The 16,058-nt window shown below is 45.9% G+C and overlaps 1 protein-coding gene across 1 annotated transcript in view; it reads left to right on the plus strand.

Moving 5' to 3' along the window:
• Tet3 (tet methylcytosine dioxygenase 3) overlaps nt 1–16,058 on the plus strand; it is a 93,736-nt gene that overhangs the window by 75,340 nt on the left and 2,338 nt on the right. Inside the window, exons 7-12 of the mRNA XM_077791897.1 lie at nt 1,791–1,884; nt 7,423–7,631; nt 8,879–9,029; nt 10,896–10,985; nt 11,496–11,633; nt 15,557–15,893. Of these exons, the coding sequence (XP_077648023.1) occupies nt 1,791–1,884; nt 7,423–7,631; nt 8,879–9,029; nt 10,896–10,985; nt 11,496–11,633; nt 15,557–15,893 (1,019 nt within the window). The remainder of the gene's footprint in view (nt 1–1,790; nt 1,885–7,422; nt 7,632–8,878; nt 9,030–10,895; nt 10,986–11,495; nt 11,634–15,556; nt 15,894–16,058) is intronic.

Below are 16,058 nucleotides of genomic sequence, written 5' to 3' on the forward strand. Positions count from 1 at the left end.
TAGTATATTAAAATGTTTGCTCAAACTGAATTCATTACAGAAATACAAGAAAAGTGTGATTTAGGTAATTATAAAACAGGTTGGAGTTGTAGTTCTGTGGTAGAGCTTACTTAGCATGTGTGAGGCAATGAGTTCGATCCTCAGCACCACATTAAAAAAAAAAAAAAGAAAAAGAAGAGCATACCAGTCAGCTTCAGTAGCACACACCTGTAATCCCAGTGGCTCAGGAGGCTGAGGCAGGAGAATTGTGAGTTCAAAGCCATCCTTAGCAATTTAGCGAGGCCCAAAGCAACTCAGCGAGACCCTGTCTCTAAATAAAATATAAAAGGGGTTGGGGATGGAGCTCAGTGGTTAAGTGTCCCTGGACTCAATCCCTGGTACAAAAAAAAAAAAAAAAAAAATGTTAATTGATCAAAGAAAAAAAACTAGCCATCTGTCTCCTTAGATGTTAAAACTGTGTTGGATAAGAGTTAAATGATTCTTAGAGTTAAAAATTCTTTAGTAGGACTCTTCAAAGCAAGGAGTCTTTCCCAGCACCAGCTGACTTCATGTTCAGTAATAAATTACAAGAAACATTTTTGTTGAAGTGGAGAAATATGCAAAGGTGTCGGGGCACATCTGTAATCCCAGCAACTTGGGAGGCTGAGGCTGGAGGACCACAAATTTGAGATCAGAAGCAACTTAGTGAGACACTGTCTCAAAATAAAAAGGAACTGGGAAAGTAGCTCAGTGGCAAAGTGTCCCTGGATTCACTCTCCAGTACAAAAAAAAAAAAAAAAAATTGGCTGTTGGCATGTCAGAAACATGAGGTCAGAGAGACAGAGATTGGAATAGAGGCATCGAGAGTAGAAAGGAAGAGGTGGCAAGTGACCATTATCTGCAGATGATATATTTTTCCTGAAATTAAAATGAGATGGTTCAGTAAGATGAACCACCACCACTTCCCTATGCGCTGTTTACCAAGCCTAGGAGGTAGGAGCAATTTTCATCTCCATCTTACAGATAAGAAAACTGAGATTTAGAGAAGTCAGTAATTAGTCATTATAGATGTAGAAAGTGGTGGCACAGGCATTCAAACCCAGTCTGTCTGACTTCCCAGGCTGTAGGTGAACCACCGTTTCTCCCATATAGTTGTGTGAACTTGGATGAGTCACTTCAGCTCTGGGGCCAACTATGATCTTGTCACCTCTGAACATGATATAGTTGATTAGATGGTCTCAGAGACCTGCAGCTCTGCAGAACTGTGTGTGTGGACCAGGGCAGTGGGTGTGTGCGAGAACCAGATGAATTTACTGTCCAGGGGAACCTGAAAGCCAGTGTGTGTGTTTGGAAGGGTCACTTCCCCAGAGGTCAGTTGGGGTGGCTAAAAGAGAAAAGCAAGAGTTTATTTTCTTTTGTGCATTGGATTTATAAATCACTAACTGTGAGGTGGCTAAGCTAACAAGACAGAGTACAAGCGTCTGTGTTTAGCCTTTGGTTTCAGGACCCTTCTTGGAGGCTCACAGGTAATAATCAGGTAGAATACTACTTGACTGTCCCTCTGCCCTTGGACAGAGATGGGCCGCATGGACAAGAGCAAAGAAGAAGCAGGTGAACCAAAGCCTGGGAACCTGGAGGTAGCCACTGTGTCTCCAGAGCCTCGAAGCATTGAATAACGTTCAAACCTCTCTCCCCTCTCATGCCCCAACAGTAACCAGAAAGCCACACTGAAGCTCCTGGGGGCCTGCCTTCTTACCATGAGGTGTTTGGCATTCCACTGAGCTAATGGTGGCCTCTGTCTTCTTCTCTAGGTATGGAGAGAAGGGGAAAGCCATCCGGATCGAGAAGGTCATCTACACGGGAAAGGAGGGGAAGAGCTCTCGGGGCTGCCCCATTGCAAAGTGGGTGAGTGTTGAGTCCCTGTAGCCAAACTGTTCCTTGCTCTCCTCACCCCCTCAACCATTAAGAGCAACTTCCCCGCTGGGCAGGGGATGTAGGAAACAGGTATGTTGACCATTGGGGGAACTCTGGAGCCAGCAGTTAGGGTCATTTTCCTCCAGCATCAGCTGTTTGTCTTCATGTTGTCTAAATGCCAGCTCCTGGCATCTGGGCTGAGAACTGTTGAACATTACCCTTGGTTCGTATGGTCTTTGGTTCAGGGCTACAGGGTAGGAAAAAGGGAGCTGGAATAGCTGTCATTACCCAATGCCGGGCCCCACTGGGGACTCTTCGATTCCTCTGCCCTCTCTGTGTACCCTGGAGTGGCCAGTACTCCTGTCTCTCGCTGGAAACTAAAGACTGGTCTGCTGTGACCCAACCTGAGGGACAAGGCTGGACCTCTGAGCAGGGTCATGACCAGCCTTGCAACTGCCCAACTTCTGAGCTGCTGTTTCCTCCCAGGAAGCCTGGGTGTCTCAGCAGGGAGAATGTCACCAACTGAGACCCCAGTTAACCAAAGCAAAATTCTCCTGGTCTTGCCATGGTTGTCCACAGGGAGATATGTCAATAGCAGAGCATCTGTTTCTGCAGAAAAGTCCCCAGGAGCTGCAGCAAGGCTCTTCTAGTCTTGTAAGCTCAGCTGAGGGCTTTGTAAGGGTGTATGTGAAAAATGTTCAGTTTTGGGTGGAAGCTATTTATACTTAGAGACAAGCAAAATAAAGCCACGGAGAGATGGATAATAGAGGTTTAATATGAGAGGCAGATATGGTGCTATAGGAGTTCAGGGATAAGGACCTAGAGTGGCAGAAGGAGTGTTCAGGCTAGATTTTCCCAAAAGTGGACACGCATGGGGCCATTGGTATTGGCCCATGTTTGGACTGGGGAGCAGGTTAGAAGCATTCCCAGGCAAGAGGATCAGGTAGGCAAAGGCAGAAAGGCTGGGTGGACAACACATGACTGACTGAGAGAGGGAGGTTGGTAGAATGACCTTGGTCAGCTTTTGTTCATCTGCACACATGCCTGTTGTAACTGTCATGTGCCCCAGGCCCCTGCATCTTTGCATTTAATGAAAATCAAAGGAGTCTGAACTTCCAACTACCACATACCTCTTTTTAGTCACTATTGTAGAAGTATATGCAACAAAATAATCTGGAACTACTTAGCACATTCACAGGTATGAGAAACACGTTGTCCCCACCTTTGTGAGAGCTGGTTGTTGCAGTGGGAGGTCTGATGTGGCTGATCCAAGGTAAAGGTTCTCTTTCAGTAAAACCCATCCATGAAATTACATCAGCCATAGAGTGACAGTTGCACGTTTCTCTTGCTAATTCAACTGATTGTTGAGGAATTCCAACATTTTGGGGAGGAAAGCCTCAGGGCACAGGTAGAGGGAGGGATTTTTCCAGCTTCAAAAAAGTTGTCATGTTAAAGATGACAGCTGGCTATGTGGATATTCCTTGTGTGTGTATGTGGGGGGATGCCAGGGATTAAACTCAGAGGCACTTGGCCATTGAGCCATATCCCCAGCCCTATTTTGTATTTTATTTAGAGACAAGATCTCACTTGAGTTGCTTAGGGCCTCACTTTTGCGGAGGCTGTCTTTGAACTCTCGATCCTCCTACCTCAGCTTGCTGAGCCACTGGGATTACAGGCCTGCTATATGGATATTCTTGAAGGAGAGAATGTGCACTTCTAGAACCTGGAATGGATGGTAGAGCATTAATTCCTGACCAAGCTTGTATGGCTCTGCCAAGGATTAGGAAGAGGGAGGCAGAAGGGTACAAAACAAAAAAACCCTCCATCCTCATTACTTTGGTCTTCATGGAGATCTCCAAGCCCTGGTGGACAGCGTAGGGAATACATAGTGAGTACTCCCAGAGTTAGGGAAATTCCCATCTGTGGAGGGAAGATAAAAGGAAAGAAAATTATTTCTTATGGGTAGAGCATGTGGGTGTTAAGGCACATTGCGAGTGTGCAGAAAATGTGTTGAATGATCTGAGAACACAATGGGTCAATCCAGGGAGTCCTTGAGTAACCTCTGATCTTGTTCTTTTTGTTTCATTCTTTTTTTTTTTTTTTTTTTTTTTTTTGCAATACTGGGAACTGAACCCAGGGAACAACTCTACCTCTGAGCTACATCCCAGTCCTTTTTATTGATTTTTTTCTTTTTTTTCCAGGGATTGAATCCAAGGGTTCTTAACCACTGAGCCACATCCCCAGCCCTTTTTATTTTTTTTATTTTAAAACAGAGTGTTCTAGGTTGTTTATGGCTTTGAACCTGCAATCCTCTTGCCTCAGCCTCTGAAGTTGCTGGGATTACAGGCATGCACCACCACACCCAGCTTATTGTTTATTTTGGGACAGAATCTCATTAAGTTGCATAGGCTGCCCTTGAACTTGTGATCCTTCTGCCTCAGCCCCTGAATTGCTGAGATTATAGGCATGTGCCACAGTGCCCAACTGTAAGGTCTGATTTTAAGATATCCTATACCAAATATGGAAGATGCCAAACCTGAGAAGGAGGGAGTGCCCAGGGAGCATTCAAAGGCTCAGAATAAACACAAGCACACAGTGAGGACGGCAGACAGTTTTGATAGAAGAACCACAGAGATGCTGGTTGAGCAGGATAAAGCTAGTGGAGATCAGAAGGCAGGTATCTGAAGTCCCATCAGGCATAGTGGAGCAGACTTGACACAGGAAACCCCAGGAAATGAAATGAAGACCCCCCCCTCTAGGAGGGGACACTTTGCTTTCTGCTGGGCATTACACTGCTCTTGGTTCAGTTCTTAGGGATTGCCTGCCTAGAAACGAAGTGAGATATTCATGATGTTTTCACAGAATGTGAACCACCACTTTATAGTGCTCAGTGTTTGTGTGTTCATGTCTTCAATTCACCTTTGACTTTTACACTTTTGTGCATTTCATCCTGCTGGGTTTCTTCATGGGAGTGTGGGCAGGGAGCAGCTCCTCTTTTTTTGCTTTCCTAGTTTTTTGACCATATCCATAGACCTGTGAGGATGTGGCCAGGGAAAGCTGTCTACTTGTGCTAAGACATTTGTGTGTTTGCCATTGAGGAATCCAGAATGACACAGCTTCCATCACAGCTTTAGCTGCTTGGGTCTTGCTGTATGCTCTGAGTACATGATCCATGAGTGTGATTAGCCTGTGTGGTGCCCAGGTAGTGAGCAGAGGTTGACCATAGTGCCTCACAAATCCTTGTCACAGGGACCACTGTCATATTAGTTTCTACAGATGCATGTTGATACCCATGATATTCCTCAGCTCATTCTGCAGAAAGCCAGGTAACTACATAGGAAGTTCGAACACAGTATATGACTTAGTATCTTATTCATGTGTTACTGGTTTCCAAAATACAATTTAAAAAATGAACATAATTGATGCCTCAGTAGGGAAGAACCATTATTTCCTTGCCTCAAAGCAAGAACTGGACAGAGATGTATTTTGTTCAGCATGCAAAGTATCCCCTAAAAGTTTGAAGGAAATTGTGGTACATGCTACAACATGGATGAACCTTGAGGACATTGCACTTGGTGAGACAAGTCAGTCACAAAAGGACAGATTTTGCTTGGCTTCACTTTTATGAGGTATCTAGAGGAGTCAAATTCATAGAGTGGAGCAAATGGAATAGTGCTTGGCAAGGTCTATCAGGTGGGGGAAACAGAGTTATTGTTTGAATAGTTTCAGTTTTGCAAGGTGAAAAGGTTCTGGAGATGGTGATGGTTTGGATATACCCAATTCCACTAAAGTGCACACTTAACGTGGTAAATTTTTATGTATATATTACCATGACAAAAAAGTTGAATGTGGTATCCACGTTTTAAAAAAATCACGTAAATTTGTAAATTTTCATCTTTTTTTCCTGCAATAAAGTATCAGAAGAATTGGCTATGCTAGGCCAGGATCCCCCAACTGAAGGCAATTAATGGAGCTGAAACCTTGTTTCCCCCTTTTGATTGCCAGATGCCTTCATACTGCCATGGTCCCATCACTCCCTGGCCTTGCATCAGACCCACTTTCCTTGTTAGTGTTATCTGCTTGGCTACCCCTTTTTTCATCTCCTGCCTGGGCATACTGGTGACCATGGCCATCTGCAGCCCAGACATCAACCTCCAGACCTGCAGGCCTGGTGGGAATAACCCCTGAGGTCTTCCCAAGTAGCTTGACCTCTGAGAACTCCCAGTTGACATGCCATTCAGCACCACACTACTGCCTCTTAAGCCACAAAACTTGGAAGTCACTTGAAGTATTTCCCTGTCCGTCAGCCCCCATAGTCCCAAACTTTTCTCCCCACTAGATCCACTCCTTTGCTGGTTTCCTTCCCGGTTGCTATAGTTCAGGACTGTGTGCATTTTTGCTTTGTTACATTGCTGCCACTTAGCTCCCCTCTATCTGCCTTCATTCCACCCCTGTTTACAGGCCCTCTACCTTGTATCTCTTCACAGAACTGCTTGGGACCCTTTGGGGAAATTCAGCCACCTTGTTCCCCAGCTCCCAGGATGCTTTGCCCTGATGCATCTTTTTGTGTGTGGAGGGAGGAGATGAAAAAACCTGGATGAGGAACAGCTGAATCCTGAGTTGCAGAGTAGTGTGATGCACAGGGCCCTTGCTTTTAAATTTTTTAACAGCTTGTTTTGAGTATTTTGGGTATTCTCCCCAATTCCCTCCCTACTCCCCCTTCCCCGGCCCCTGATAACCTGTAATCTGTTTTCTGTCTCTGTGGATCTGACTATTCTAGGCACCTTATTTTAGCAGAACCCTGCCATGTTCATCGTCTGGTATCTGGCTTATTTCTCTTAGCTGAGTGTTTTCAGGGTTCATCCGTGTTTGTAGCAGGTGTCAGAATTTCATTCCTTTTTTATAGCTGAATAATATTCTATTGTACATATATGTCATACTTTGTTTATCCATTCATCTACTGATAGAGACTTGAATTGTTTCCTCCTTTGACTGTTGTCTGTGTGTTGCATTGAACATTTGTGTGCAAGTATCTGCCTGAGTTGCTGCCCCTGATTCCCCAGCATGTAGTCCAAGATGTAGAATTGCTGGATCATATACTAATTCTGTTTTTAGCTTTTTGAGGGACAATAATCTGTTTTCCACCGTGCTAATCCTCTTGCTTTTAACTAAAAACACAGGTATGCTGTATTTTCACTAGAAATGTTTTAGGACAATGTAAAAATTTCTGTGTCTTAGAATTTTATCTATGTCTTTTTACTTCAAGGCCTATGTAAGTCATCAGTATCTTAAACTACAAGGTCTAAGATACTGTAGTGATCGTTCATTCCACTCCTAAAAGACTTTTTGTGTGGTTTATGCCCTAATTTTAATAATCTCTTAGCCTGTGGGGTTGCTACTGCCACATTGTGACATTCATGGGTCTATACCTTAAAGATGCTATGTGACCAGGAGGGATTTGTGGCACCGCGTGGAGGGATTTCACTGTTAAACTCCCACAGTTTACAGTGTGGCCTCACATCCCCACAGGTGATCCGCAGGCACACACTGGAAGAGAAGCTGCTCTGCCTGGTGCGGCACCGGGCGGGCCACCACTGCCAGAACGCCGTAATTGTCATCCTCATCTTGGCCTGGGAGGGCATCCCCCGCAGCCTCGGAGACACCCTGTACCAGGAGCTCACTGACACTCTGCGGAAATATGGGAACCCCACCAGCCGAAGATGTGGCCTCAACGATGAGTACGTGGCAGTAGGGCAGGCTCAGGGTGCCAAGGTCCCCTGTAGGGCTCAGGGCATCAGGTGCAGGGATTCTGGACAACCCTGGGCAAGCTTGCACCCTCCTTGGGTGCTGTTGTCCTGCAGAGTTGGGACCAGGGTTGAGAAATGCTTCCGCACAGATCCCGGCTCTGGGGAGGCTATTGACTTGGCTCAGTTTCACTGTTAAAATCCAGATCGGCCGCTGAGGCGCTAAGGATGTGAACAGTGTGAAAAAAGTATGTGCCCCATAAACATAAATGTTTTACAAAACCTGCCTTTGTGTTTTGGATTTCCTCATTTTTGTTTTTGTTTTCTATTAAATATATTTATTTTCAGTAAGGTTCATCCTTTCAGGTATATAATTGGGAGATTTTTGATAAATATTTACAGTCATGCAGCTGCCACCACCACAATCAAGATAGAGATCAGTTCCACCACTTCCCTAAACTCCCTGTGCTGATAAAACGCCCCTTTATCAGTATCCCTTTTCACATCCCTTGGCAACCACCAATCTTGTTTCCTGACCCTGCAGGTTTGCCTTTGAGGGAATGTCACCTACCAGGATCATATGGAGTGCAGCCTGCTGAGCCTGGCTATGCACTGAGCTTGGTGTTTTTGAGGGTTGTCCAGTTGACATGTGTCAGTGGTTTGTTCCTTTTTATTCCACTGAGGGGTCTTTCACTGTATGGATGTATCACAGTTTATCCATTCCACAGTTGAGGGGCATTGGGTTGTTTCCACATTTTATTAAGAGTTGAATTTTTATATCAACATTCTTTAGTTTCAAAGCCTTTCAGCTGGGTTATAGGGAGGGTGTATATATATGATGTAGACCCTAGGGTTGGGCATGTTCCAACCCTGGGGTCCACATCATTCCCTGCTTGGGGGTCTGCATTGGAGCTGGTCAGGATGTTAGAGTTAAAGCCAAGTGTAAACCATACTGGGCCTTTATTAATTCATCCTCCTACCTTAACCCACATGCTTCTCCTAACAACAGACTCCAGGTTAGCTTTTCATGCTCAGGTGGGGGCAGAGCAGGCTGCTGAGAGCTGGTCATCTGCTTAAAGAAATTTGAGAAAGGACTTGAGGGGGGCAGGGAAGGATGAGTCCAAGTCACTGGGAGGCTAGAAGATGCCAGGCCTCAGCAGGGACTTCCCTCATGGGAGGAAAAAGATTCCAGAGCAAATTGGTATTGCATCTGTATGCCTATTTTGTGATATATGTTGCAGCCGGACCTGCGCTTGCCAAGGCAAAGACCCCAACACCTGTGGTGCCTCCTTCTCCTTTGGCTGTTCCTGGAGCATGTACTTCAATGGCTGCAAATACGCCCGAAGCAAGACGCCTCGCAAGTTCCGCCTGGCAGGGGACAATCCCAAGGAGGTGAGCAGAGCTGTGTAGGGAGCACAGGGACCCTTCCCCTTTCTCACCTGGAGGGGGGGCGGCGTGAGTAGGACTCACATACCACAACCAAGCAGGCTTAAGCCTTCTGAGCCATCACTTCACCTCTGCCTCCTTCCCTCTTGCCTGAGCTCTTGAGCGGGCAGGTACTGAGTCACTCTGCTGAAATCCAGGCACAGTGTCTTGATCCCAGTCTTAACCTTCCAGCTCCTTATGCTGGAGTACGGACATCCATTTGGGCACCTCTTCTCTGCACTACAGCTCATATGAACTTGTGTTTTCCAACTTCCAACATAAGGAAGCAACTTTAAAGCATTAAAAGCAAAAGGAAGCATTTTCAAAAAAAAAAAAGACCTGTCTCTTAGACTATTTTGTTTGTTAGCTTACAGTAGTTTAACTTGGTACAGAGGATCCATCCTTTCCCTGAAGCAGCAAATGCAGTTGCTTTGGTGAATGGAGGTGCCTCAGGGCCACCAAGACCTAAGAACTCCCAGGAATGGAAAGACTGGTTCAGTCTCTTAAAATACTTCCCCCATGCTGTCAGTCATCATTTCCTGGTACTTTTCTTTTTTTGGTTCTGGGGATTGAACCCAAGGGCACTCAACCACTGAGCCACATCCCCAGCCTTTTTTTTTTTTTTTTTTTGTATTTTTTATTTAGAGACAGGGTTTCACTGAGTTGTTTAGGGCCTTGCTAAGTTGCTGAGGCTGGGTTTGAACTCTCAAACCTCCTGCCTCAGCCTTCCCAGTCTCTGGGATTACAGGTGTGCGCCACCATGCCTGGCCAGATACTGCGCTGAGCTCCTCACAGGTATCTCAGTTAATTTCAGATATCGCCCCCTCAATAATGTGGGCACTGTTACCTCACTTTATAGAGAGGCAGAGGCCTTGCTGAAGGTCTTCTGGCTTATGGTGAAGGCAAAATTCAGTCCTCGGCCTGTTTTCCCAGATCTCATGGGCCTTTTCTCTATGCTTCACTGGCTTCAGGCCCACTATATAAGTGGCAATGTCTGGTAGCAGCCAGGGAGGCGACCAGGCCATCCTCCTGGATGGAGAGATGAGCCATTGTCTTGATTTCCATTTCTAATCCTGTGTGTATACTTCTTTCTCTCTTCCCTCTTCCTCCTGCTTCTTCATAGGTTCTTTGTGCCTGTGCTGAAGGCCATGTAAAAGCCCCTGATAGTCTGACTTTCTTCTCTATGAGGACCAGAGAGACATCTCTGAATGTTACTAGGTGACCACTACTTTGTCTAGAGTGGTACCATCCAGTGGAACTTTCTCTGATGATGAGAGGGCAGGAGTTGCTGGGTATTTGAAATGTGGCTAGTGCCCCTGAGGGACTGAATTTGTACTTAGGTGGTATGGGTTTAGCAGTCAGAACTTGGGAGTTCATCTGAACACCTGGCTCATAACAGACTTTGGGCTAGGCTGGCCATGGATTTTCTAGCACAGAATCCTGTCTGCTCTGCCTTCCTGTCTCTCACATGATTAAGAAGTTCTCTACCTGTTGCTCACAATTTTTCTATGCCCATGTTATCACATCTTTGACTCGGGTTGTTCAGCACTGAAAATGAGAACGTGTATTGTGTGTCCTGGGCTGAACTGGGCAGTAGCATAGTAGTCAAGATGACTGGACCTTCTTCTGGCAGTGGCTTTTCCTGGTGTCAGCCTCAGTGCCCCCAGCTTTAAAGTGGACATGGCAAAGGGAATACAAGAAAATTTCACTTGCACCTGACTTTCCACCTTGCCAGATACACCTGGCTGTGGTTCTGGATGGTGGCTCATTCCTAGCACACAGTTTGCCATGCAGGGCCACTCTGGATATGTATGACTGCTCTTCTTTCCACAGGAAGAAGTGCTACGGAAGAGTTTCCAGGACCTGGCCACTGAAGTCGCTCCCCTATACAAACGGCTGGCACCTCAGGCCTATCAGAACCAGGTACTGGGGCCTGCCTTTCTCTGCCCACAAACCATCCACATCTCTCCCCACCCTGGGGTCCCTAAAGTTGGGAAATAGGAGTGGGCTCCTTTGTGCTCGTAAAGAGCCCAGCCCAGAAGTAAAGAGGTGATACAGTTCTTTGATAAATCCTTTTTATATCAAGCTAACTGCATTACACACCATCTCTACAGAACCCCTAGTATTTGTCCCCCTCCCAGTTGTCCTCTGTCACCTCTAGTCTGTTTTCCACTGCTGAGGCCTGAGCTCTTCCTAGAACCTGCACCTCCCAGATGAGGCAGGGGTGCTGGAGATAATCTGGGAGGGAACCATTTCGACAGGGATTGGAAAGTAACTTTTAGGAACCGGGGCCTCTCAGCCAGTCCAAGTTGAAGCCGGCTGTGATCCTTAACCTCCCTTCCTCTAAGACCTCGAGGTTCCTCAGGTGCAGAATCAGGATCTAACTCACCTCTGGGTCCCATGGGCAGCTCACTCTCCTTGATATTCACACAGGTTACCAATGAGGAAATAGCGATCGACTGCCGCCTGGGGCTGAAGGAAGGGCGGCCCTTCTCCGGGGTCACAGCCTGCATGGACTTCTGTGCCCACGCCCACAAGGACCAGCATAACCTCTACAATGGGTGTACTGTGGTAAGGAAGCCTGTGTTCTGCGACAGCCCCACCTGCCTAGCTGTGGACTCTGCAGAAAGTAGGCCCAGGGTCAGGAGGGACAAGGAGGCAGTATTTTGAGAATTCTGGGTGATGTCTGGCCAGACTGCCTGCTCCTGCTGCTTCTCTGAGAAAACCCATAATGACAGGCAGGTGGGGTGTGTGGGCTCTGTGTCTTAGGTGGATACTGTAGGATGCAGTACCTTGGACACCTGGAGTCCCTCATCATCTAAAATGGGGTTCCAGGTCTCTGTGGACCCTTGGATATAATTCCAGACAACCCCTTGATTCATTAATTAAACAATTGTTTATTGAGTGTCAACTGTGTTCCTAAGTACTGTCTAGATGGTGGGGAATAAAATGGACAGAGTCCCCTCCCAAGTATGTGATACTCTGGTAGCAGTAAAAGCTGAGGGAGAAGTATATAGTGTGAGGGACAAAGGGACGGGAGACACTTGAGCAACTGGGAGTATATTGGTGCCACTTAATGAGAAGTAGAATAAGAGGGGAAGACCAGGTTTGGGGTAGAAAATCAAAAATTTGTTTTGAGATATCTACTAGATGCACTGAAGAAGAAGTCAGAGGAGAGGGCCTGGTGCTGGCAGAGCTCTGAGGCCGAATGGCTCTCCAGGGGCATATTTGTGGATGAAGAAGGGAAGAGGCTCAGGTGGGGAATCCTCCTCAAAGAGATGGCACCGGTGCTGTGCTACACTCTTTAGCTAGGTCCTGTGCAGGCAGGGTTCCTGGGCCGCTGTGGAAGAGGCAAGGGAGCTCCCAGATTCTGACTATACTTCTTGGCCATGTGAGGTGGCCCCATCTCAGGATTTCATTCCTCCACCCTGTCTCCTGTCTCTGTGCCTCAGATTGATAAGCAAGATGAGGCAGGCACCTGTCTACACCCTAGTGTGAGGGTTTCTAGTTAATCTCTCCATCCTCTTCTGTGACTTGCTATTCCTAACTCGGGGATAACTCAGATTTTGTGTCCGTGTAGATGGCTTTACGTCCATGCTTGCTGAGGCTGTGGGTATGGCTCTGCTGTCACTTATTTCACCAGCCCCTATGGATGGACCATAGATACTTTCAGAGTTTCTCATCTATAAGCTACAAGGAGGATTCAGCCTCATGCAGCTTTGTGCAACCATGTGGTAGCCTCTTTGAGGTCCCCAGGGAGGAATGTTTACTTGTAGAGGCTTGGAGAGCATCTGTTCTGCCTATTGGCAGCACTGGACTTTATCAGTCTTTTAGTCTTTGCCTCCCCCAGTGGCCAACATACAGTCTCACTTTGATTTGTTGTCTTTTCTACTGAAGAGGTGGAACATCTTTCTCTATTTTTCTTGCCCATTTCAGCTTTGTGAATATTCCACTTATGTCCTTTACTACTTATTTTTAAAATCAGGATTGCCATTCGTTTGTCATTTGTTAGGTGTCTTTTATGTGCCAGGACAGAAACTTTGCTTCTATCTCTGTCTCACCCTTTCATTTTACCTTCTTCCTGTTTATAACATTGGATCAAGCTAGAGTTTGAAGCCAAAAGAGAAAGTCAGAATGAAAGGATTTATAAAACTGACCCTGAAAAGTGTAATGTTTCTGTTCAATAAATAAAACTGAAATAAAATGAAATAATACAAAAATGAAAAGGCAAATATAAAATGGATAACTGGAATTATCTTTGAGTTAAAAAAAGTAGGACCTCCCAGGTACAGTCAAGCTTGATGGTTATCCCAATATCTTGGGAGGCTGGGGTACAGGAGGATCTCAAGTTTGAGGCCAGCCTCAGCAGCTTTGTGAGATCCTCAGCAATTAGCAAGACCCTGTCTCAAAATTTAAAAATAGGGTGTAGCTCAGAGGTAGAGCTGTGTTCAGAACATAAAAGTAGGTCCTAGAACAGCAGGGATATATAACATGAGCTCATTTGTGTCGAAGTGTCTAACTGCACATGTGCACACTCATTCAGCTGTCTAAACAATCATCATAATGACCAACAGTGCACAGAGCTCAACTGCAGTAGCATTTGTGATAAAGGAATGATAACATGAACATACAGAGATGACTATATGGGGCTGCAGCTGTACTTCAGTGGTAGAGCACTTGCCTAACATATGTGAGGCACTGAGTTCAATCCTTAGCACCACATAAAAATAAATAAATCAAGGTATTATGTTCATCTACAACTAAAAAATACATATTTTTTAAAAAGAAGACTATGAAACAATGAATAATATAGAATAAAATTTGGCAAAAGGTATAAGATACACAAAAGAAGGAAAACAATTCTACAGAGTTGTACAACTTTATTTTAATCTGGTATCATGAGACACATGAGGCCTGGGGTTGTAGCTCAGTGGCAGAGAACTTGCCTCCTGCACCTGTGATGCACTTGGTTTGATCATTAGCACAACATAAAAATAAACAAAATATAGGCATGAAAAAAAAGACACATGAAGTGACTGTCATCAAGGAAGAAATTCATACAGATCCCTAGAGTCAGAAGACATGGCATACCATAGGGTAGAGGTAGTACCAGGATAGTGGGGAGCTGGGGGAAATTTAGCCCGAGCCTTTATTGTGGTTTCCACAGGAAGGAATAGCAAGGCAGGGGTAGGTATGTGGAGTCTGTTCGGGTTTGGATAATTTCAGCAGGCTTTGGACTATGCAGGTGGTCCATGGTTGCTTGGGACCTGGCCGTAGGGCGATTTAGAGTGGAGAATGTTGGCTTGCTATGTGAGCTTGATGAAGGAGGTGGTTGGGGGATGTGGGCTCTTGAATTGTTTGGTTCTGTATCAAAGGCTTATTCTCAGGGAGTCATGTGCTATCTCCGGGAATTAGCTAGCTCTGGGAGGGGCCAGATCTCCAGGATCAAGGCCTCAAATACCAGCATCAAGAATACAAAAAATAAGAAAATACAAAAGGAGAGAGTAAACTGGGGGGGAGGGGAGGAAAACAAGCCTCACTGGGAAATGTAAACCAATAATAAGATACATTTTAATGAACAAAATGTTTTTAAAGAGAGTAAAGACTAAATTATCAGCAAAAATGTGAAAAAGAATTGAAACTCACATTCTGTTAGTGTGAGTAAAACAATAATTTTGGAGGGCATTTTGGTTGCATGTGGTTGGTGTGCTTCACGGCATTTATTCTAAGGAATTAAGTTTTTTAGAAAATACTAAAAGGAGACTTTGAAAAAAATTGTTATGGTAGGAAAAAATTAGAAACAAGTTGAAATGTTTGATAATGAGGGATTAGTTAAGTAACATTGGTACCATAGTCATATGTATCATGTATGATATATCATACAGGGATGAATATTTAATGCATAATATTCATACTATGTTAAGAAAGAGACTTATTAATATGTAGTGTATCCCTATTTAATTATCAAAAAGTAATTATGTGCATGTGTATGCACAGATGACCCAAGTGTTTGCAATGATTGTTTCTGGGGAGTGAGATTATAGAGATAGTTTTTAACAAAAAAGGAAAAGTGTCTCAAGAGCAAAAGGAACTTGAATGTTCAAGACAGGGGCTGGAAGATCCAGGCTCAGCCAGGTGCAGTGGCAGCAATGCTGGGCCCAGGGCAGAGCAGGTTTCCTGTTCTTGGCCCAGCACCTTGCCAGCACTGACCCTGTGCCACATCAGGGGCATGTGAGGTGACATGAACAGATCCGCTTTGAAAGCTGTGGTGCTGGCTATAATGTTGGCAGTACTGGTACTGTATGGACCAAGATGCTTTTTAGAAACTCTGGGAAGCAGCAGAGAGTGGTAGGGCTGGGTGGGTGGGTGGCATTTGGATTGCATGGGGATGCTTACACACCCCCCTGGAGTCTGAGGAGAGGTCATCTGGGGATTTAGACCTTCCCTGGCACTTGGTTCCCAACCCCATGTCTTTCTCTCCCCATGTGGGTCAGGTCTGTACCCTGACCAAGGAAGACAATCGCTGTGTGGGCCAGATTCCCGAGGACGAGCAGCTGCACGTGCTCCCTCTGTACAAGATGGCCAGCACAGATGAGTTTGGCAGTGAGGAGAACCAGAATGCCAAGGTGGGCAGCGGGGCCATCCAGGTGCTCACTGCCTTCCCCCGCGAGGTCCGGCGCCTCCCTGAGCCTGCCAAGTCTTGCCGCCAACGGCAGCTGGAAGCCAGGAGGGCAGCAGCTGAAAAGAAGAAGATTCAGAAGGAGAAGCTGAGCACCCCCGAGAAGATCAAGCAGGAGGCCCTGGAGCTGGCTGGGGTTCCCACTGAAACAGGTGTGTGGAGAGGGCACTGTCAGGACTGGCCTGGGCCCCTTCCTGGAGGGCCTCAGCCTCCACCCCCATTCCTGCATCATGCTAGCAACTAGACAGAGAGTCTTGGGGCCTCTGCTTAGTTGGGTCAGTAGCAAATTTACCTGAGAGGAGGCCCCTGGGGAGGGA

This window comes from Urocitellus parryii, chromosome 12 (genome assembly GCF_045843805.1).
Source record: "Urocitellus parryii isolate mUroPar1 chromosome 12, mUroPar1.hap1, whole genome shotgun sequence".
Lineage (NCBI taxonomy): Eukaryota > Metazoa > Chordata > Mammalia > Rodentia > Sciuridae > Urocitellus > Urocitellus parryii.